The following is a 23,793-nucleotide window of genomic DNA, read 5'->3' as shown; positions in this document are numbered from 1 at the left end:
ACAATAAATAGCTAAATAAAAATCAGTACTGTATGTTTAGTATCAGTCAATTGCCCACCATTAAAATAAAGAATAAATAAAAATAAATAGCTAAATAAACATCAGAACTGTTTAGTATCAGTCAAATGCTGACCATTAAAATAAAGAATAAATTCAAATAAAATAAATAGCTAAATAAACATCAGTACTGTTTAGTATCAGTCAATGGCTAACCATTTAAATAAATAATAAATAAAAATAAAATAAATAGCTAAATAAACATCAGGGGCCGGTTGCACCAGCTATACGTACGTTACAAATTAGCCTAGTTGTGGCGTAAAAGGGCACTAAATCACAATTTATGCTCTACTAAATATTTGAGTGTTGCACAATTACATTTATGTATGACGTAACCCTACGTATAAACTAAATATTTACAGCAGCCTCCGACCAGGAGTAACTGATGGAATAAAAAAAACAGACTCATTTAATGACATCAATGAGCTCATGTTTTGGTTGACAGGCATCAGTCCTTTCGACATATATGATGATGTTGGCATTTACACTCATTTACATTTACGAGAGAGAAAAAAACAACAACGTACATTTAAGCCGCTCTTCAGCATGAAACCGATCTAACGGTGCCGTTTTTAGGGTGCATCGTCTGTTGTCAAGTTTGAACAAACAAACTATAGCTGGCTAAAAGCAAACAGATGTGAAATGCATGAGTGACATGGTTGTCAATGACAGGGTTAACGTTATATTAGTTATATAAAATGGAGTAATTTATTAACTTTCCAGTATGTATTTCACAAACCAGGTAGCAATTTAATGAGAAGAGATCGCTCAAATCCACACCGTTTAACTCCACCCAGTCACCGTCAGCTCAGAGTCAGCTCTGTAAACAATGGAGTCAGAGTGAGCTCTGCTGGACAAATTACACTATGACACCAATTATAAAGTATTGTTTTCTGCATTATATGTTCTGAAAAAATATACGCCGATACGATATATCGGTGAAAGGCTAATATCGGCTGACCGATATATCGGTCGGGCACTACCCTCAATTGTCCTAAGTGTCAAAAGCTGGGACTCATATATATACAGTTGTGCTCAAAAGTTTGCATACCCTGGCAGAAATTGTGAAATTTTGGCATTGATTTTGAAAATATGACTGATCATGCAAATTTAAGGTTAGTGATCTTTTATTTAAGGATAGTGATCATATGAAGCCATTTATAATCACATAGTTGTTTGGCTCCTTTTTAAATCATAATGATAACAGAAATCACACAAATGGCCCTGATCAAAAGTTTATATACCCTTGAATGTTTGGCCTGGTTACAGACACACAAGGTGACACACACAGGTTTAAATGGCAATTAAAGGTTAATTTCCCACACCTGTGGCTTTTTAAATTGCAATTAGTGTCTGTGTATAAATAGTCAATGAGTTTGTTAGCTCTCACGTGGATGCACTAAGCAGGCTAGATACTGAGCCATGGGGAGCAGAAAAGAACTGTCAAAAGACCTGTGTAAGAAGGTAATGGAACTATATAAAGATGGAAAAGGATGTAAAAAGATATCCAAAGCCAGCCACTACTGTTCAATCACTTATTAAGAAGTGGAAAATTGGGGGATCTCTTGATACCAAGTCAAGGTCAGGTAGACCAATAAAGATTTCAGCCACAACTGCCAGAAGAATTGTTCGGGATGCAAAGAAAAACCCACAGGTAGCCTCAGGAGAAATACAGGCTGCTCTGAAAAAAAAACCGGTGTGGTTGTTTCAAGGAGCACAATACGATGATACTTGAACAAAAATGAGCTGCATGGTCGAGTTGCCACAAAAAAGCCTGGTTACAATATGCCCGACAACACCTTGATATGCCTCACAGCTTCTGGCACACTGTAATTTGGAGTGACGAGACCCAAATAGAGCTTTATGGTCATAACCATAAGCGCTATGTTTGGAGAGGGGTCAACAAGGCCTATAGTGAAAAGAATACCATCCCCACTGTGAAGCATGGTGGTGGTTCACTGATGTTTTGGGGGTGTGTGAGCTCTAAAGGCATGGGGAATCTTGTGAAAATTGATGGCAAGATGAATGCAGCATGTTATCAGAAAATACCGGCAGACAATTTGCATTCTTCTGCACGAAAGCTGCGCATGGGACGCTCTTGGACACCCCAGCACGACAATGACCCTAAGCACAAGGCCAAATGAACCCTCCAGTGGTTACAGCAGAAAAAGGTGAAGGTTCTGGAGTGGCCATCACAGTTTCCTGACCTTAATATCGTCGAGCCACTCTGGGGAGATCTCAAACATGCGGTTCATGCAAGACGACCCAAAGACTTTACATGACCTGGAGGCATTTTGCCAAGACGAATGGGCAGCTATACCACCTGCAAGAATTTGGGGCCTCATAGACAACTATTACAAAAGACTGCATGCTGTCATTGATGCTAAAGGGGGCAATACACAGTATTAAGAACTAAGGGTATGCAGACTTTTGAACAGGGGTCATTTCATTTTTTCTTTGTTGCCATGTTTTGTTTTATGATTGTGCCATTCTCTTATAACCTACAGTTGAAAATGAATCCCATAAGAAATAAAAGAAATGTGTTTTGCCTGCTCACTCATGTTTTCTTTAAAAATGGTACATATATTACCAATTCTCCAAGGGAGTGCAAACTTTTGAGCACAACTGTATATACACTGGTGGCCAAAAGTTTGGAATAATGTACAGATTTTGTTTTATGGAAAGAAATTGGTACTTTTACTCACCAAAGTGGCATTCAACTGATCACAATGTATAGTCAGGACATTAATTACTATTACAATTTTAATTTTTTTTTCTTAAAGTACATCAAAAAAATCCTCCAAGTGCAGCAATGACAGCTTTGCAGATCCTTGGCATTCTAGCTGTCAGTTTGTCCAGATACTCAGGTGACATTTCACCCCACGCTTCCTGTAGCACTTGCCATAGATGTGGCTGTCTTGTTGGGCACTTCTCACGCACCTTACAGTCTAGCTGATCCCACAAAAGCTCAATGGGGTTAAGATCCATAACACTCTTTTCCAATTATTTCCAATGTCTGTGTTTCTTTGCCCACTCTAACATTTTATTTTTATTTTTCTGTTCAAAAGTAGCTTTTTCTTTGAAATTCTTCTCATAGGCCTGCACCTGAGTCTTCTCTTTGTACATGAAACTGGTGTTGAGCGGGTAGAATTCAATGAAGCTGTCAGCTGAGGACATGTGAGGCGTCTATTTCTCAAACTAGAGACTCTGATGTACTTATCCTCTTGTTTAGTTGTACATCTAGCCTTCCACATCTCTTTCTGTCCTTGTTAGAGCCAGTTGTCCTTTGTCTTTGAAGACTGTAGTGTACACCTTTGTCTGAAATCTTCAGTTTTTTGGCAGTTTCAAGCATTGTATAGCCTTCATTCCTCAAAACAATGATTGACTGATGAGTTTCTAGAGAAAGCCGTTTTTTGCCATTTTTGACCTAATATTGACCTTAAGACATGCCAGTCTATTGCATACTGTGGCAACTCAAAAACAAACACAAAGACAATGTTAAGCTTCATTTAATGAACAAAATAGCTTTCAACTGTGTTTGATATAATGGCAAGTGATTTTCTAGTACCAAATTAGCAATTTAGCATGATTACTCAAGGATAAGGTGTTGGAGTGATGGCTGCTTTACATCAGTAATGTCCTGACTATACATTGTGATCAGTTGAATGGCACTTTGGTGAATTAAAGTACCAATTTCCTTCCAAAACAGCAAAATCTGTGCATTATTCCAAACTTTTGGCTGCCAGTGTATGATATAAATATATATATGTAAAGTGGTGCGGGACTTTTAATTCTAAAGAAGCTCAAATTACACATGGGACTCTTATTTTGAAATGTCTGTGCTCCCAGTTGTAAAATCACTGACGGATGATTCGCTGAGAAAGTGACTGATTCAAACTGCTAGCCTGAGCTCCTGAGTTAAAACCCTCAGTTCTTTTCGGGTGATTCATGAAAAAGACATTCAAAAGAGACATTTGTTCACGACTCTCTCGCACTGGGTTTGTTGTTGCGTGCGGTGCAGCGAGCTCGTCAGAAACAGAACGGTGAAAAGCGGTGCGAGACACACTGGTGGTGCGCGTTCTAAAAATATATTCAGTAACTCACAAGATGATATCTGATGAAACCGCATATGAACGCATACAACCCAACTGTCGCCAGGGGCGACTAGATTTTAAATTATTGTCGCAATCAATTATCTTTGGTCGCATTTGTGACCATTTTAGTCAAAGTGCAAAATGCACATTATAATTTCTCATCAAAATACATTTCATTAATACACAATAAAAATACTCAAAGTATAAATATTAAGAGTTTTTCAATAAGATACCTTTCACTTATTCAAGAAAATATTACAAACAAAAAAGCCTTCAAATACAGTGGACTACATTCAGGCTGATCAGGTGCAGAACAAGCAATAGAACTGAACAGAACATGTCCTGAAAAAGTACGTAAAAGTGCATATTTATTTTTTAATTATTAGAATCACATTTTAACTTTTTAAAAATATTAAGATTCTACAATCAATCAATTATTATATCATGAAATTGTATATATAATAATGATATGAGCTGTCAATGTATGAAAATGTGTTACAATTTACAAGAAATAACATTGAGTTTACATTAATTTGTATATCATGCGCTATAACGGTACTGTCATTTTAAGAGTTTAACGCGCATCTCACAGACTCGCACGGGTATTTCTGTTCATTCATTAACGAGCGAGAAGTCTCTGATTTTTAAAATGTATATTTCTTTTTTTATCTGACTGTAAAGAACAGAAAGGATACTGTATTTAAAGACACATTATTCAATGATGGATACATTTTACACAGAAGAAATGGTTTTAATCTCAAGCACTTATCAACAAAACAAGGCGATTTTCCAGGTATTCGAGTACTTACATTTCTAAAAGCTAAATTCAAGCATTTTAAGCGCTTCAAGGACCTTGTGCAAATCCTGTAAACAGTGTAGAAACAAGGGCAGTAGGGGTAAAATCAAGAGATAGAGAGATTATGATGTTTGACTTTTTTTTTTTTCATTTATGATTACATGGACAGAAAACAATGTTGCAAATTTCAAAATATCGAGTTTTGCCTCCAATATGGTTCATCATTATTTTGGTTCGCAAAATATCAAAATTCGATATATTGTCCCATACCTAGTAAATAACCTTATTATAATTGTATTTAAGGCATTTTGTCCAGACACCAAAATCACCACTGTATCTTAGGGTTCCCCCAAAATCCCAATTTATGCTCTGGTTATACATTCACAGCTACTTACATTCTAATCTTCTTTAAAACCTCGGTGTATAAAAGCACCAAATTTAATACTACTGGCTGTACAGAGGGACATCTCACCTCTCTGTCCATGGAGGTGCTGAGGAGAAGTTCTCTGTCTCCCAAGCGAAACGAGCTCATATTGAAGATGATCCGGCTGTGATTCTGTCCATCTGATGAGCTGCCTAGCAAACTCCACTTCTGCTTGCCTGACTTCACGAGGTCCCACATTACAATCTCGCCACTGCACACACACAAAATACACAGGAACCCATGTCAAAATTCAAAACATAATCATGAAACTGTTTGGCTCCTTGGTAAAACAATCTTACCCGAAACAGCTGGACACAACCTGTGAAGGTCTCCCCTTAGGCCAGTGGACAGTGAGCCAGAGTCTTTCCTTCACCGTTGGGTCAACTCCAGCTCCTCGCCTCTTCAGAAAGGGAAGTTTTAGGGTCATCACACCTGAAACGAGACACACAGTTACCTAAACACAGGCCAAATGAGAGTTCTACTAACTGGCCTGAAACTCTCTCACACTGGATTCGGAGCCATCCTTAATGTTGAACACTAAATCCTATAAACTGCTGTTTTCTGTGAAAGCTCTATATTACTCTTTAAGTCTATCTTTATTACCTTTGCCTCTGGCTGTACTCCATATCCGCACAGTCTGATCTCGACTACCCGAGGCCAGGTAACACCCCACATCTGCACCATCTGTCACCATGTTGCTTCCATCTATACAGAGACAATACAACCAACACACAGTATTAAAACATGGAATCATATTAGCGAGGTTACAGCTATTAGTTTCAAGATACACCCAGTGTTACTACTAAATGAAAATGTTTTCGTTAACTAAAAAAAACATATTTGGAAAAACTGGAACCAAAAAACAAAAACACTGTTCTTAATTGAAATTTTTTTTTATTTTTCAGTATATCGCAAAACATGTTATAGTATCATCACATGCAAAACAAATGGGGTATTTCCAAAAACATTACGGTGAAAAACAATTCTTAGGTCAGGTAAATAATGCTGAAAAAACAATAAAAGATTTACTTGATTTTTGTAGTTTTTCAGCACAAGCAATGCATATCAATGCAGCTTTTTTATTACAAAATACTACGATTATTTTTAAGTTGAACCAACAAGCACAGCAGAGAGTTGGATTAATGCATTTATTTAAGTTTAAATTGGCCTACACAAAAGGTTTATGTGGTTTAGTCCCATTCAACCTCTTCCCAGCATGCACTTTGGCATGAATAATATGTCTGCATTGTTTGGTCGTTTGCATGGTTTTATGTACATTTTTGTTGTCATGGTAGGTAACTTGTTTTGTAATGTCAGGATGAGTTTGTTTCTCTAATAAAATGACCAGTTTGTTGATTGTTAACCTTGTCAGGTTTTACGTACCAAGTGTCGAGATCTGTGCATGCCATTTTAAAAAAAACAAATTTTTTTTTTTTTTCACATAAGTGTTCATGTGATGAGTAAAATATTTGATATTATTGGATTAAGACAGCATGCACATCATTCTGAATATTGAACAGTTTAAAACCATGTAAATAAAGGAAGCAGTTTTCACGGGACTAAGTTGACAGAGTTTAAGAAATATTTGGAAAGTTAACTTAATTTGAATATGCAATTGGGTGGCAAGCAGGGCGGGGCCGAGCAGCATCTGGGCAGAGCGAGGCCGGGAAGATAAATGGTGAATGAGGTCCACCTGTGTGCAACACTGGTCTTGCGTTCCAGTGAGGGGCGGTGGGAGTATTTAAGGAGAGGAGACAGCGGCAGAGGAGCGAGAGAGAGACGCACGAAGTTGTCTGTCTGCATGTCAATGTGTGCTGAAAAGCAATGTGTTGGAGCTGCTAAAAAGCAGCTGTGTTGTGGTGTTTAATGTACACTGAAAAGTGCCACATTAAAGTGTCTTACATGTTTGTCAAGCCGGTCCCAACTTCCTCCTTGCCCTTCTTGTGAACTTTGTTACAAATTGTTAAAAATGTAAAATAATTTTTATAATATGTACAACTAAGATGTAAAAGTCATAGAAGGTTGACATTTTAAGTTCAGTTAATTTACTTAATTGTAAGTACATTAATTAAAAAAATTAATAAAAATCAATGCAATCCTGATTTCTTTAAGTTGTACAAACACATCCCTTACAGTTTAAATCAGGGGTCGGCAACTTATGGCAAGCAGAGGGGTAATCACTGGCACGCAAGCAATGGCGAGAGAGGAGTTGACTATTTTATTTATATAAATTCCGCACCTGCATTCCAATGTACATCTTGATGTAATCCTTCCTCATGATCACGCAGCATGTTTTCAGGAGATGAATCGGAGGCTAAACAAAAAGTTAAAATGTGACAAGACTGCAGTATACCCAACAGACTCGTGCAGCGCGTGCAATCCATTCACGCATTACGAGCCGGCAGCGCTTCACGTTCGGTTAATCATGCGATTAAATGTGCCCGCTTTGCTTGTGCGGATGACAGCCTACATTCCGTGTTTCATTTGTTTCTTTTTGCTTTCAGAACAACGTGTGATGTAATAAGGAAAACACCAATATTAATCTTTGAGATTTCCAACCCAGCATACAGCTACACCCTCCTTAAACCATGGTCACACTCAAAATTACATTAAACGATTAAAAGAGAAAACATAAACCTACATCGTGTGGTTCAAAAATCTGAGTCTATTCAAAATATAAATTAAACCTGGAAATAAAGTTTAAGGATTTTGCAGGTGCGATTCACCGAAAAGGGCTAAAATACTTGGTCGGCTTGTGATGCGCGAATGTCTTCAGCCATTGAACAGGAAAATAAAAAATGGCACTCCATGTCAAAAAGGTTGCCGACCCTTGGTTTAAATAATCAATAATAAATAATACATTTTTTGAATATATTTTAGTGAAGTATTTTGCGAACAACATGGTGGACCATTTCTAGTGCTTTACAGCAAAAACAAAATCTAGTTTGATGGCTGTAAATTTTAGCTTTATTATTATTATTTTTTAGAGAAATGTTAAGTCTAAAATGTTGAAAAATGTAATTCTACATATTAGGGAAAAAATAGGCAAAATGGTAAAACATAATAATAATAATCATTTGTCACAAAATGTGTCTTGGTCTAATGAAAGTCCAAGTAGTGAGTGTTTTGACTGTTTTGAATTGCAATTCAATAAATTCCACTTCCTATCATTCCAATTCAAATTCCAGTTCAACTTCGTGTGGGGCGTGGCCAATTCAATTCAAATTAATGAATTGAAAGGGTCAATTCTGAAATTCTGAATTTTGCACAACCCTGCTGCATACAGGACACAAAACCACATGAAAACATTTTCATTAACTAAAATAAAAATAAAAACTCACATAATTGGAAAAACTGAAATAAAAAACAAAAATGAAAGAAAACATTGTCGTTGAAAAAACAAAAATGAACCTAACTGGAAAATAACTAAACTAAAACAAAAACTAAAAGAAAATCTTTTTGTTAACTTGAATTAAAAACAAAAACTAATCTAATTGAAAAACTGACACACAACTAAATGAAAACATTTTCATTAACTGAAATAAAAACAAAAACTAATATAACTGAAAAAACTAACAAAATTTAAACAAAAACATTGACGTAAAAAATAAATAATTTTTCTTTCTTTTTTTTTTTTTTTTTAAACTAACCTTTTTGGAAAAACTGACACAAAACTAAAACAAAAACTAAATACATTTTTGTTAAATTAAATGTTAACATGGAAAAAATAACTATATAAAAAACAATTTTATTTATATTAAACAAAATATAAATAAAAACTAACATAATGGGAAAAACTAAAACAAAACTTAAATTTATGACTCCAAGACTAACTAAAATCAAATCAAAATAACCAAAAGTGTACTGCACTTTTGATACACAGTATATTATAGAATTTAAAACCTTTACAACTCACCTTTATTAAACATGAAAATGCCACTAGATAGCGATAAAACTAGATGACCTAGAGAAATTTAACACTGCAAAACATTTTTTTTAAATGATCTCAGTTAACACATTACCTTAGGCAGCCTTACTATACAACAAAAATAAAAACTAAATATAGAAAACTAAAACTATAAAATACTGAAAAAATTAAAACCAAGATAAAACTAACAATCATGAATAATAAAACTATTATAACCCTGCCTGCTATTAACTGACTGAGGCAGACAGGATCTTTAAACAAATGTTAGGCTTATTTCTTACCCGTGCTGTCTTCTGACCGTCCGTACAGAGGTTCCTCTCTGGGTCGAGGACACCAGGCCAGTGCATGAATCTCATCATCATGCCCTCTCAGCCGATGGATCACTTCACCTTTCTTACTGATGTCTATCACTACAATCATTCCATCCTTATACCTTCAGAAGGAAGAAACAACAAAAAGAAACTTGATTTTTACAAAATGCGAGTGGTGCTAAACTCACTAGGGTGTTGTGGGTGGTTGACGGGGTACTGCTATGCAGTTACTGACTACTGAAATAAAAAATTAAGAGATGAGCTTTTACCCCACAGCAATGAAGTTTTCCTCATGCGGAGAGCAGGATAAGCAGAAGATTGTTCGGGGTTCAGGGAAGAAGCTCTGGGTGTCATTACTGCTGCACCAATAACACACCACAATGCCCTTCTCATCTCCTGTGATGACCAGCTGTTTCTGCAGCGGAGACCAGTGGACTGCAGAGATATTGCTCTGTTCAAACAGGAACACATGGTATGTCAGTCTACAGTATCAAATTCAGCCGATCAGCCACAACATTAAAACCACCTGTCTAAAGTGTGTATGTCCCCCTCATGCCGCTAAAACAGCACCAACCAGCATCTCAGAATAGCATTCTGAGATGATATTCTTCTCACCACAATTGTACAGAGTGGTTATCTGAGTTAATGTAGACTTTATCAGCTCAAATCAGTCTCTGTTGACCTCTCTCATCAACAAGGTATTTCCGTCCGCAGAACTGCTGCTCACTGGATGTTTTTTGCTTTTGGTACCATTCTGAGTAAATTCTAGAGACTGTTGTGTGTGAAAATCCCAGGAGATCAGCAGCTACAGAAATACTCAAACCAGCCCGTCTGGCACCAACAATCATCCATGCGATTATCTAATCAGCCATTCGTGTGGCAGCAGTGCAGTGCATAAAATCATGCAGATACAGGTCAGGAGCGTCAGTTAATGTTCACATCAACCATCAGAATGGGGAACAAATTTGATCTCAGTGATTTGGAGTGTGGCATGATTGTTTGTGTCAGATGGGCTGGTTTGAGTATTTCTGTAACTGCTGATCTCCTGTGATTTTCACACACAACAGTCTCTAGAATTTACTCAGAATGGTGCAAAAAACATAAAACATCCAGTGAGCGGTAGTTCTGTGGACGGAAACGCCTTGTTAATGAGAGAGGTCAACGGAGAATGTCAAGACTGGTTCGAACTGACAAAGTCTACGGTAACTCAGATGACCATTCTGTACAACTGTGGTGAGAAGAATATAATCTCAGAACGCTATTCTGAAATGCGGGTTGGCGCTGTTTTGGCGGCACGAGGGGGACCTACACAATATTAGGCAGGTGTTTTTAATGTTGTGGCTGATTGGTGCATACCCATCATTGCAGTAGTATCAGTGTCAACATAAATAAAAATAACAGTGTAATTAGAGCATATTATGGCAGCGTGTAGCGTGTTAGCGCATTAGCACCATGAATGCAGAATGTAAACATTACAAATTACACAATATCTACTGCATATATATTTCTATAAATCATCATCGATTTGGTTAATACAGTTCTTCTACTGATCTCATGTGAATTCTACTCATAGAATGAGGCATGAAGTCATTGAAAACACATTTTAATGTCATATTAGTTGATGTTTTACATGTAGTCTTGAGTGTCCTCGTATTTAAATGCTCCTCTAAATGCCTGTGTGGTCAGTGTCTGAATGTTCGCAAACAGTATAGCGTTGCTCAGCTGTTTTGACATTTTTTTGACCTCTGAACGAAGAGCAACTTCTCTGTAAGTGTGCTAGGGCCTTAATGTATTGAACACTGTTTTTTGAAAATTCTGCTATTTAATTAAGAAACATCAAAAGATAGGTTATAGGGTTAACTCTGATGCATGAATATTAACCTCTTTATGTTTTGTTTGAATTCAGACCAAGAATATAATTACTCTCAATCTTTATTTTATTTTTTTACAAAAATAATGTATTAGAGAGAATTACACATCTGTCCATTAAAACAGAAATAAAAGGTAATTTTTCAAGATTTACTTGATGCATCACCACCTTCATAGTCATGTTGAATTTATGTTGTCATAAAAATAAATCACAATGACATAGAAATTAACTAGAAAAGGAACATAGAATTATGGATGGTTTAGATGTAATATTACACACTGAATGAGTTTGCTTTTAAAGATTTTTGGACTGCAGAACACAGTGCAACAGAGGGTTAAATACAACACTAATGTAATGCAATCTATCTGGCCAATATAGATGAGATCAAAATTGTGAGAAAGACTTGTCATATTCTTACAAGCATCAGTTGGAATGGGTTGAAATTTATCAACAAATTAGTAGTGTTTTGCACCGTATGCTATCCTTTTCCAGCGCAAATGCATGTTTATTAATTTAGAGTTGTAATGGAGTGACATTATAGATGCATATATCCTAACTGTCATTGTTTTTAAGAAATATATATATAAAAAAATAATAATAAAAAATGTAACATTCTAAATTCTTTTTTTTTTTTTTTTTTGCTAGGGCAAATTAAAATCTGATCAAAAATATCCTTGTAGTTGAGCCCGCCACTGCACATGATGCAAATGTGTGTGACCTCCAGTATGGTCCAAAAATTGTATTGGTAAAAGTCTTCAGTACCAATCACAGTACCTCGAACGATGGCTAGTAATAAAGTTGACTTACTTGGTGCACATTGTGCTCTGTCAACAGAACTTTCTGCTCAGTATCCCAGATTTTAACTGTTTTATCATCTGAAGTGCTGGCACAAATATGTTCTTGTCCATCATGGGGACAAAATGCAAAACCAGAAACTCTTTCAGTGTGTCCAGTGAGTTCACCTGCAGAAAGAAGGACTGATCAGGCAATGTGGTGCTTTTGAAAAAGAAAACGGAATTAAATCAATCCGACCACTTACCTATAACTACTGGAGCTGCAGCAGTCACTTTGAGCAGGTAGATAGCATTTTTTGCTCCAAAACCTAGCACTCCGTTGTTGTTTATGTCACTGCAGCGCGAACAGTACCAGTTTGGAGAGGCTGGCAGATGTCTTTGGTGCATTGTAATGAGAAGATGATTGCTGCATCAAAAACAGAGAATAAGAAGATCAAGGTGATGTCAGTCTATTAACTTCTCACATGCAGCACTCATGCTGCCGAAAACACACCAGCTACCGTGCGTCGACAACGTGTATCGTAAAAATTATACGGACCGCGAGAAGGGACAATTTACCATGGAAACCACCAAATATTTGTCTGAGACCAATATATTAATGTTTTTCAGTTTCAGTCCCTTCGTTATTATTTACTCCTAATATAGAACAATACAATCCGCATAAAACAATGAAATTGTCACAATACATTATGGATAACAAAACTATTTAAAGAAATAATGGATACCAGAGGAGCAACAAAGAAACATAAATCAAAGTAAGGAAATATGGATAAAAAATGAAAGAAAAATATGTCATTAAAAATAGTAATTTATACATTAGCTGGAATAAAATTTGAAAAGCAGAGCAACATATTCAATACATATATGAAGGAATGTATATTAGTAGACATAATTAAATTATAATATTTAGTGTTTATCTACAACAATTCTATTACTAATAAAGAATAAAACATGCAATTTAAAGCCATTCTGTGCCTTTAATGACGTTTGCCAGAAAGCGCAGTTTCGTGACATATTCAATATGGCAGCCTCCGCAGTGACATGGGCTGGTGAGTCAAACCTAATATAATTTCTTTATATTTTCGTTATAGATACAATTTAGTTGCTTTTGAGTTAACTGGGATTTATATGAACTTTATCGACAGGTTTAACTGCCATCGGTCGTGTTTGTGGACAAATTCACTCTAGGTAAGAAATTTGCACACAGATATTATGTTTAGTAAAGGACACAGACTGTATTCAATACCCGTATAGTATAGCCAATCTGAGTGTCTCAAAACCTAGCGAGTTGCCTACATAAACCGCATTTTTAGGCATTATATGCTCCGATAGCCTAGTTAGTGAGTTGTCTACCTACAGGCAAACTTTCAATAACTTATGTTGTTTTTAGGTTGCTCTATCTTTGCCATCTTAAGTGTCATGTCTTCACACAAGTGCAGAGTTAAACAGCAAACATTGGGAGAGGAAAAATCTGATTGTATATCCACCACAACAGAAAGATGAGCCACGCAGACCTGCAGTTAGTGGTCCATAAAATTCACCATTACGCAAATAATGTGAAGTGTCTGATCTTAATGGGATTTAAGTATGCTAAGTTGACTGTTATTTGCATTTCTAATAGGAGATCCATCACTGTAGACGTCAGATTAAATACAGCAAAGACAAGATGTGGTACTTGGCTAAGCTGGTAAGTGATATATTTGCTTGCAAGGACTGACCCTTATTAGTAATTTATTAGCATGCCTAATTTATCTTGTAGGCTCTAGACGGGACACATTATACATTTTAAAATGTCTATAGTGATACATTTCTCAATGTAGCAGGCACCATGTATATTTTATTTCATTATTTTAGTGATTATGGATGTATGCATTAAGTTCAATGCCTGTTAAAGACCAAATAAAACCTGGTTTGTGTTTTACACAACAGATCAGAGGTATGACCATTGACCAGGCACTCGCTCAGCTAGAGTTCAACGACAAGAAGGGTGCTCAAATAATGAAAGAGGTAAAAATACAAACAGTGGTTTGACCGAGAAAAAGGTGTTAATCTGCAGAATGATTGAGTTAGGAATAATGTTTGCAGAGGGGTCTTATATCACCCTGAAAGGGTTTATTATAACAACCGGCTGACTACATTATCCTGCTTATTACACGATTACTAACCAATGAAATAAATAAATGAACATTAAAAATTGATTTGCGTTGAAATTATGTAATTATGTGTGAAGTAATAAATGGCTGAACAGCTGAAAATCACCTCCGGTTTGCGTCGGAGTTCTGTTGGTGGTTTTTTTTTTTTGTTTTTTTAAAATAATGACTGTCTGACTCCTCATTATCCAAAGCCAAATAAATAAATAAATGCACATGAAATATTGATTTGAGTTGGAATTATTTTATTAACTTACTTGTAGAGATCACACAGTAATCCAAGAAGCAGGAAATATTACTCGCAATACCTGGATGAGCAGTCTTGAGCGGTTGTTACTGAGAAATATCAGACCACTAGATGGCGCCATTGACCATCAGAATAGAGTATTCCAGAGTGCTGTGTAATAAATAGTATTAACAAAGTGAAATTTGGTTGCTTGTTTATCTGCCGTCAAGCTATGTGGTTTTGAAAATCATAGCATTTGTTTATTTGCAAACTCTTTTGTGTTCAAGGTTCTTTTGGAAGCCCAGGAAATGGCAGTGAAGAATCACAATGTGGAATACAAATCAAATGTATATATTGGTAAGTGTTTAGATACAGCATGCAACCTATAATTAAAACAGTCAATCCAAAAGCCATTAGTACAAGTGCAAATGTTTCTGCTGGAAAAGAGTAACAATGTGTTTGCTTGAGGTGTATAACATGCACAAGAGCAGGGATGGGACAATATCGAACTTCGAAATATCATGAAACAAAATAATTGACAAAGCATATTCTTTTTGTTTTGTTTTTTTTTTTTTCACCTTTTTCACCCAATTTGGAATGCCCAATTCCCAGTGCGCTTTTAAGTCCTCGTGGTCACGTAGTGATTTGCCTCAATCCGGGTGGCGGAGGATGAATCCCAGTTGCCTCCGTGTCTGAGACCATCAACCCGCACATCTTATCACGTGGCTTGTTGAGCACGTTGCCACGGAGACATGTGGAGGCTTCACGCCATCCACCGTGGCATCCGCGCTCAACTCACCACGTGCCCCACTGAGGACAAACCACATTATAGCGACCACAAGGAGGTTACCCCATGTGACTCTACCCTCCCTAGCAACCGGGCCAATTTGGTTGCTTAGGAGACCTGGCTGGAGTCACTCAGCACGCCCTGGGATTAAAAGTCGCTATTCTTAAAGAGACAGTACCTTTTTTGTACTTGTTATACAAATGAATGTAAAAACTTGTACACATTATTTCCATCAGTGGCAGTTCATATTATTATTTATGCAATTTTATGACATAATATTAATTGATAGAATGTAGAACTTTTTCTTTTTTAAAAAGCTAAAATGTGATTTTAATAATGACAGATTTTTTTACAAATCAAACTTTTATTATTTGAGCTTTGAGCATTTATATAGTGTGTTAGAGAACTTTATTCTGATGAGAAATTATAATGTGCATTTTGCTCAAACAGTTAAAAGAATTTTTTTTATCAGTCATACTTTGTCATTTAAGTGTACATAGAACCAAATCATGAGCTAACCATATCATCCCACAATAATTCTAAGGATCAGAAAGAGGGTGGAAAATGGTCATGAAAAATGACATTATGACTATTTATGGTGCAAAAAATGTTACTTTTTAAGTGGACCTCAGGGGAATAATTAAACATTAATAAATATAGCTCACTACTTTCAGGTCAACCTTTTAATCTTTAGCGGTTGAATTATATTTTCTTGCTCCTGATCCCAACAGCTGAATCATTCTCAGCTAAGGGAAAATATCTGAAGCGCATTCGTTATCATGGACATGGCATGTTCGGCATCATGGACAAAGTGCACTGCCACTACTTCGTAAAGCTTATTGAGGGAGTGCCGCCCAAATTTGAAAAGAAGATGGGATTGGACCAGGCCAAGGAGTACGTGGAACAACTGAGGAACAGAACAATTATTCACTCACTATAGTTTATTACACTTGACTTACTGTTATTATCTTTATGTAAATAATAATAAAGAAATTATACCAAAACGCAGCTCAGGATCAATCTTGTAGTTCACTGAATTTCCAGACTGGAATGCTTGGGTCCTGAAGGGTAACATATTAGACATAAACTATAATATTCAGAACTAATGTGCACATTTCATTTAAACTTGGACACTTGACTTTAGTGGCATTTCTGTAAAACATTTCTTGGAATTTGGTCAACCCCATTTCCTCCCATTTTACCATCTGATAGTGCATTCATATTTAATATTTAATCCTTTTTTTAGTAGAATGGCACCAGACCTGTTGTTCATTGAATTTGGGACTCTGTCTTGCATTTACTATAGGACACATGATGAACTTTCACATAACTATTAGCAACATAGATTTCTACAAGTAAGCTGGTGAATCTCACAAAAACATTCCAGGTCACATTTCACATACAAATAAATAAAATAAAATAAAATTGGTTAACACTTTAAAATAAGGTTGTATTTGTTTAGTTTACTACATTAGTTAACATAAACTAGCAATTATCAATACTTGTATTTACAGCATGTATTAATCTTGGTTAATGTTCATTTTAACATATACTAATACAGTTTTAAATTAAATGTTATATTTGTCAACATTAGTTAATGCATTATGAACTTGCATGAACTAACAATAAACAATTGCATTTTTATAAATGAACAATAACCATGATTAATAAATGCTGTAAAAAAAAAATTGTTGATTGTTTGTTCATGACCCGGGGCGCGAGTTGAGGGTGGATGCGAGTGGATGCCATCACCCTTGTTGCAAGAAATACCAAAAAGCATCCCCCTTGTAAAACCACCATCCCCTTACCAACCCCTTTAGATTAATTGTGTCATGTATTACTTCTTATCATGCAAGTAAAATATTAATTTTTCTACATATGATAAATAACAGACTTTAAAATAAGGACGATTTACCGGTCAGAATTAGATTTCTGCATGCGTGAGATTGCCAGATTTCTATAGGTGAAATTCCCGAATCAGATCTGGACACTTGTACAGTTTGGATATATTCTGCCAGGGTGACAATTTAGTCATGCAAACTGGCAACCTTAAGCGTGCGGGCTCTCTCTGCTTTACTAAAAGACGCCAGTTTTCTGAAAACACTGTAAAACATGAATGTCGGAGTTTAGCGATGAGTTGACGTGTCCTTCCCAGTGTTCACATGAAATTTATGCCGCTGAAGGTAACCTGAGGGTTACAGGTGCATATTATGGCCATGTGTCCTAAGGGTCAATGAGGTGACGCTCATTTCTGTCCATATTTATTACTTTAAAAATGCTTAAAAATAGCCATTTTGTTAGTTGACCATAAAAACCATAAAACAGAGCTGACACCTTCAGACCCTCAAGACTGAGCGTGAAGTTTTAAAAAACATCTGATATTTATTTTGACATTTTAATTAAAAGGCACATTTTGTTCAAGTCATGTGCTGTAACCCTGAGAAAACCTTGATATTTTTTACTCAAATAAATAAATAAATAAATAAATTTACCTTGAAAAATTTGTTTGAAAACTTTTTGGAAATTAATGATTAAGTTGTTTATACTCTCATGTATTCAAGGTGCAAATAATGTATTATAATACTTTTTCTTGATGGTTACACCACTTGATCATTTTAAACATTGAATTTATATAGTAGAAAATGCTCTAAAGGTTTTTAAAAAATGTATGACACCAAATGTGATACAAAGATTACGTTTCTGAGAACATGACATGTGTTTTAAACTAGACTTTTAAAAGATTTCTAATTTTAATACATTGGACAACCTTATTTGTCAGTGACTCATAAGTATTAGACCCCCCCCCCCCAAAAAAAATAAAAATAAAAAAAACTTTGACTACACCATCCCTTTTAAAAAGAAATTATACAAATCGACCACTGATGATACCTAATGCATTTACTAATGTTATCAAATACAACCTTATTGTACACTGTTACCAAAATTTTTATATTTTACACAAAGATGTCAACGTTTGTGTTGTTACATTATTTAAATTGCAATTAAAAATGCTAAGCCCCCCAAATTGTCATTACTGTGTTGCATCTGGACATTTTACCTTTGAGGTTTATTATAATTCTCATTATTTTCAATTATGATTCTCATTAGATTCTACTAATTGTAATATCCTTTATATATATATATATATTTACTGAATTATAGTACAACATACTCTATACCACAGTGCTTAAATTAAAGGCAGTACAAATACTACCATGTTATATATTTACTATACAATTTAAAATGTTTTATTATTGTTATTATTTTTTTATTAGCCTACAGTAATTAGTATTGCCATGTAAAAACAAAGATACTCAATTAAGGTACCTTTTGGGGTTCTTTAGATTGCCAAATATTATCTCTATATATAATATCAGGTTTCATGAAGCTGACTCAAGCACTTTGTTCTAAGCCTCTTGTTTTTTTATTTGCCACTAGGCTGTCTGTTGAAATGTAAAGACACTGAGTTAGCTGAATTTAGATAAAGGATAAGTTCCAAAGATAAAAGCTAAAGGAAGCTCCCAAATGTTTGCATTATCAAAATACTTCAGTTCTAAAGTTAACATGTACATTTGTTTTATATGGCCTGCATGTATCTGTCTTTATATTAGTCAGAACAAGTCCAGGTACACTGAAAACCATAATAAGTTCACTTTACTCAATTGATTGAGTAAACTCATTCCCTCAACTGAATTGAGTAATAGCGTCTCCAAAAACTTGTGTAATTAAGTTAACTTAACTTGGTGTTAATTTAGAATGAACTTAAATATTTAAGTTAAGATAACTACATGCAAGTAGACTTGTTACTGCTCAATAGCCTCAATTCTGTACTCAAACGTTTGAGTTATTAACACTTAAAATCTTAAGCCTATAGATTTTTAAGATAAATAACTTCAAGGAACTAAGATAATTGAGTTATGAGCCCAAAACTTGACATTTCAAGTAATGTTTAATCAAGACAACTTAATTTTCCCCGTAATGACAACAATAGGGTTACAGTAAACTCCAGGATCCTATTGTCTTTTCATATATATCAGGTAGGCCAATGAATTGGCTTTTTGAATTCCACTGTGGTTTTACAAAACGTTAAAATGTCTCATCTGCACAGGGAAGAAAGTAATTAACATTTTATTTATAGAACACAGATTTAATTCAACCAAAATGCTAGACGCCAAATCACCTAAAACCCTTCCAGCTCTGGTTAGTCTATCAGAGTCCTCTGTCCTATTTTGCAGTTTCATTAGGCCCCCTCATTAAATTAGGATGGTGAAATTGAAGTGGCTCCGTTTAATGGCTTATAATTTGAGGGAATGGTGTTGCCTCAAGTGTTTTCCACCATCCATCAGCCGAGACCAGGTAAACAGCGTCCGACTGGGTTTAAATCTGATCGTAAAAGAGTCCTTCACCCTTTCCAAAACCAGCAAGGTCTTTATTTTGCAGCATATATCCTGCAATATTGACGTTTCTGTCACAACTATATTTAGTACATTTTAGAAAAGTGACATTCTCATACAGGTTACTTACAGTTTGACAGAAATTGAACTTGAAATGAAAATTCTGTCATCATTTACTCATCCTCATGTTGTTCCAGACTCCGATGACCCCTAAGGAAATGTTAAGGATAATGTTTGCTTCAGTCACCATTCACTTTCATTGTGTGGAAAAAAAAAAAAAACACCATCAACATTCTTCAAAAAATGTCCTCTTGTGTTTCATGGAAGAAGTGAGTATGTCATGACACAATTTTCATTTTTGTTAGAACAAACCCTTTAAAAAAAAAAAAAAAGAAAATTGATGTTTTCACTTTGTGGAAAAATTGTGAAACAAAAAATCTATCCTCAAGACATCTGCCCATTCTCATTCTGTTTACTGGCTGAACATTATTTACAACAAATGTTCAGTTTCCATCACTGGAACATTGAGGTTTGATGCTCCAGGCACAACCTGCCCTTTTACACTGATCTGGTATCAGCCTTCTTGTCCTCAATCCATGAAAACCCCAGCCATCACTAGAGAAAGCCAAACCTGGATCAGTGTAACAGCAAGATTTGAACAGTTCTGATGTTCTCAGTGCCGTCTCTAATTTCCCCAAAGTTCCATGTGGCTCTTGTAAGACAGTGCTGCTCCTGATTCCTGCAGTATGCTCTCAGATATAATGCCATCTCCTGGCCCCAATTTCAGCAAGCAAGTGCCCTCAATTTCAGGTTAGAGCCCTAGTCTACCACCTCACTCCCACTGCTCAGCACATAGGAGGACTACAAGGAGCAGAAAACCTCTTATCTCCACATTTCTCTATTTGAAACCTAGCCAAAAGTACACATTGCCACTTTGTAGCCGTTGTTTCAAATAATAATTGAACAGGTAAAGGGATAGTTCACTCAAAAAAATGAAAAGTCTGTCATCATGTGGAGGCTTCACACTATTCTCTGCGGCATCCACGCACAACTCACCACGCGCCCCACCGAGAGCGAGAACCACATTATAGCGACCACGAGGAGGTTAACCCAACGTGACTCTACCCACCCCAGCAACCAGGCCAATTGATTGCTTAGGAAGCCTGACTGGAATCACTCAGCACGCCCTGGATTCGAACTTGTGACTCCAGGTGTGGTAGTCAGCGTTTTGACTTGCTGAGCTACCCAGGCCCCCCACCGTCACCATTTCTTCTAATAACACTTATCAAGCATTTGGGCACTGAAGACTTTAAGTTTAAAAAGTGGAATTTTCCCCCATTCATCCATTATACAGTTCTTCAGCTGCGCAATGTTACGGGGTCTTCGTTGCCATATTGTGTGCTACAATGCGCCACACATTCTGAATTGGAGACAGGTCTGACTCAGGACTGCAAGCAGGCCAATCTAACTGCCGCACTCTGTGCTTACGTAGTCATGCACTTGTAATCTAGGCAGTATGTGATTTGCCGTTGTCCTGACATGACATGGGAATACTTCTGTAAACCTTTGTCAGTCAACACCATTCACTGCTGCAACCACAGATGCAAGTTAAGGCTTTACTATGCAAAGCAGAAGCCCTACATCAACACTGTCCAGAAGTGCCGCAGACTTCTCTGGGCTTGGTCTCATCTTAGATGGAATGTAGAACAATGGAATAGTGTTTTGTGGTCTGATGAGTCCACGTTTCAAATAGTTTTGGGAAAAAACAGCCATCGTGTTTTCCGGGCCAAACAGGAAAAGGACCATCCAAGCTGTTATCAGCATCATGTCCAAAAGCCAGTGTCTGTATGGGCCAGGGGTGTGTCAGTACCTATGGCATAGGTAACTTGCATATCTGTGAGGGCACCATTAAAGTTGAAAGATATGTACAAATATTGTACTTTTATGGTATTCTTTTGTCATTTTTGGAGCTCGACAGAATTCATATCCATTGTTTGACCTTGGTTTACTTCTATAAATAAACTTTTCTTATATAATTGTTTTAAATATCATGGGTCCTGCATTTCATTCTTTTTAAATAATATTTTTGTATTCATTCTTCCGGTTTGTTGTGCTGTGATTTTGCTCAATGGTTTAGAGACTCTGCAAAGGCCTAACCTGTCACAAAACATGAAATTTAAATGTCAGGACAAGCCCAGAGCCTGATCTATCTGCAAACTATTATCTGCATGAGGAAAGATGATAAATAAGACATGCTGCTGAGAGCTACTGGCACACGAGGATCCCCCCTGAGATTTCTTGCAACAAAAAACCAAGGTCTGTGCATTTTAATTATGGATCACTTGAATTTTGCATATAATTAAATGTTAAACATACAATAGTCACCTGTATGTGTGAATTGCCTATAGGGAGTCCAGTATTAATGACACAAAATGCTGTTAGCTGCGAATTGAATTATTTGTGATGTACAAATTGAAGGTCTCAATGTTGACATAAGGATAAATGCTTTTAAAAAAAAACACATTTAAGAGAAAACACATATTTTGCTCTCTCCTGTTTTAGGTAGTGCCTGGAGAAGTGAATTTATCAACCTGTGGAGGGATAGTAACAATTGGTTTTAAGTTATTAATAAAATCCAGGGCAGACAGCACTTGGCCCGAACCTCGAGGTACAATGTGATGTTTTGCCCTTGAGAGCCAAAGCAAAAGCCACACTACAGTTTTACTTTGTTTTTCGAGTCCCTGCCAAGATGTATTTATCACCACACTACCAAAAACACACACACATACCACATCTTATGAAGAGTTCACTATCTCAACTAAAATGTCTGTTAAATTGTGCTGCCATATTATACCCTTGTGTATCTTCTCTTTATCTTATATTTGTATGAATCATATAAAGATAATGCTGAGGCATATACCAATGGTTCCAGCTTTACATTTTTGGTCATTTCCCATTTAATAAGGAAAATGTAATTAAAGTTCTGAAAGTAGGTTGCTGTTCCCGTCCCTCCTCATGTCAATCACTAGGTGTCACTGTTGACACTTGCAACATTTCTTTCCACAACAACTTTCATCTTTAAAACAACTGCTTTTCTATTCTGTTCTATTATTTATTTGTTGATGCAATACAGTGATACGATTTTATTGCAGTTCTGTATTTTAATTAACGCCATTGTACATTAAATCACACTAAAATAGAGAAGATTGGTTGTTAGGTCATGTTTCAAACTCTGCTGAAGAAATGCACAGTTTGATACAATTGCATTAGCCTCTGGTGGAGGCTAAAACATGTTTGTTTTTTCCTCAATTTAAGATATTGTTTTAAATAAACACTTGGCGGTAATATGCACATTTCCCATGATTCTTTACATATACAACAGATAGTTCTGGTCCTCCAATCTAACTGGACAAGTGGCACGGGGATTCTTCACTGTTTGTATCACTCCGCTTGTCTGTGTTTCTATGGCAAGCCTTATTGACTTTTAATCATGCGCAGGATATGAATTATTGATATCAAGAATTCGTTTTTCACTAGTTAAATGCTAAATCTTGATATCAGTAATTGCATTTGCACTAGTGAAAACATTAATTCTTGATATAAAAATGACATCATCGCTTGCAGAAATACACTCGCAATTTCAACTAGTAAAAACCATATTTCTTTATATCTGTAATTGCATTTTCACTAGTACAGTTTTAGTGATCTGTCATCCAGTCCATTTCAAAACACAATTACAGACATCTATAATTTCTTACTAGTTATATTTCTGCTATATTCTACTTACTAGTCAAATTAAAATAGTGTAATAAAGTAATTTTGATAATTTGATATAATTTTTGATATAATAACTTGGTTACTAGTACACATATCCTAATATACTAATATCAATAATTGAATTAAAAATAGTAAAAATGCCAATTTTTGATAATTTGGTTTTCACTAATGACAGTGTTCATTTC

General features: G+C 35.9%; 2 protein-coding genes and 1 long non-coding RNA gene across 4 annotated transcripts in view; 2 read left to right on the top strand and 1 right to left on the bottom strand.

Moving 5' to 3' along the window:
• gemin5 (gem (nuclear organelle) associated protein 5) overlaps positions 1-12,775 on the bottom strand; it is a 40,552-nt gene extending 27,777 nt beyond the window's left edge. Inside the window, exons 1-7 of the mRNA XM_051680771.1 lie at positions 12,520-12,775; positions 12,288-12,442; positions 9,880-10,061; positions 9,581-9,732; positions 5,975-6,076; positions 5,671-5,803; positions 5,420-5,582 (exon numbers count right to left, since the gene is read on the bottom strand). Of these exons, the coding sequence (XP_051536731.1) occupies positions 5,420-5,582; positions 5,671-5,803; positions 5,975-6,076; positions 9,581-9,732; positions 9,880-10,061; positions 12,288-12,442; positions 12,520-12,661 (1,029 nt within the window). The 5' untranslated portion in view covers positions 12,662-12,775. The remainder of the gene's footprint in view (positions 1-5,419; positions 5,583-5,670; positions 5,804-5,974; positions 6,077-9,580; positions 9,733-9,879; positions 10,062-12,287; positions 12,443-12,519) is intronic.
• Positions 12,776-12,986: 211 nt separating this feature from the next.
• On the top strand, positions 12,987-18,452 carry LOC127431250 (39S ribosomal protein L22, mitochondrial-like). 2 transcript variants are annotated; one of them, XM_051681601.1, is made up of 8 exons: positions 12,987-13,029; positions 13,269-13,323; positions 13,420-13,462; positions 13,665-13,800; positions 13,896-13,961; positions 14,204-14,281; positions 14,938-15,007; positions 16,169-18,452. In XM_051681601.1, the coding sequence occupies exons 4-8, from the start codon at positions 13,774-13,776 to the stop codon at positions 16,375-16,377; spliced, it is 450 nt and encodes a 149-aa protein (XP_051537561.1). In that variant the 5' UTR covers positions 12,987-13,029; positions 13,269-13,323; positions 13,420-13,462; positions 13,665-13,773; the 3' UTR covers positions 16,378-18,452. The 2 variants fall into 2 exon arrangements, with proteins under 2 accessions (XP_051537561.1, XP_051537562.1); XM_051681602.1 differs by having other exon boundaries at positions 12,995-13,029; positions 13,665-13,793.
• A 930-nt stretch (positions 18,453-19,382) lies between these two features.
• Positions 19,383-23,187, top strand: LOC127431251 (uncharacterized). The gene is made up of 3 exons (XR_007895552.1): positions 19,383-20,160; positions 21,969-22,147; positions 22,394-23,187. It is a non-coding gene; the product is annotated as an uncharacterized LOC127431251 (long non-coding RNA).
• The last annotated feature ends 606 nt before the right edge of the window (positions 23,188-23,793 follow it).

This window comes from Myxocyprinus asiaticus, chromosome 40 (genome assembly GCF_019703515.2).
Source record: "Myxocyprinus asiaticus isolate MX2 ecotype Aquarium Trade chromosome 40, UBuf_Myxa_2, whole genome shotgun sequence".
NCBI lineage: Eukaryota > Metazoa > Chordata > Actinopteri > Cypriniformes > Catostomidae > Myxocyprinus > Myxocyprinus asiaticus.
Note: the sequence above shows the minus strand (reverse complement) of the source record. Positions and strands in the feature narration are given on the sequence as shown.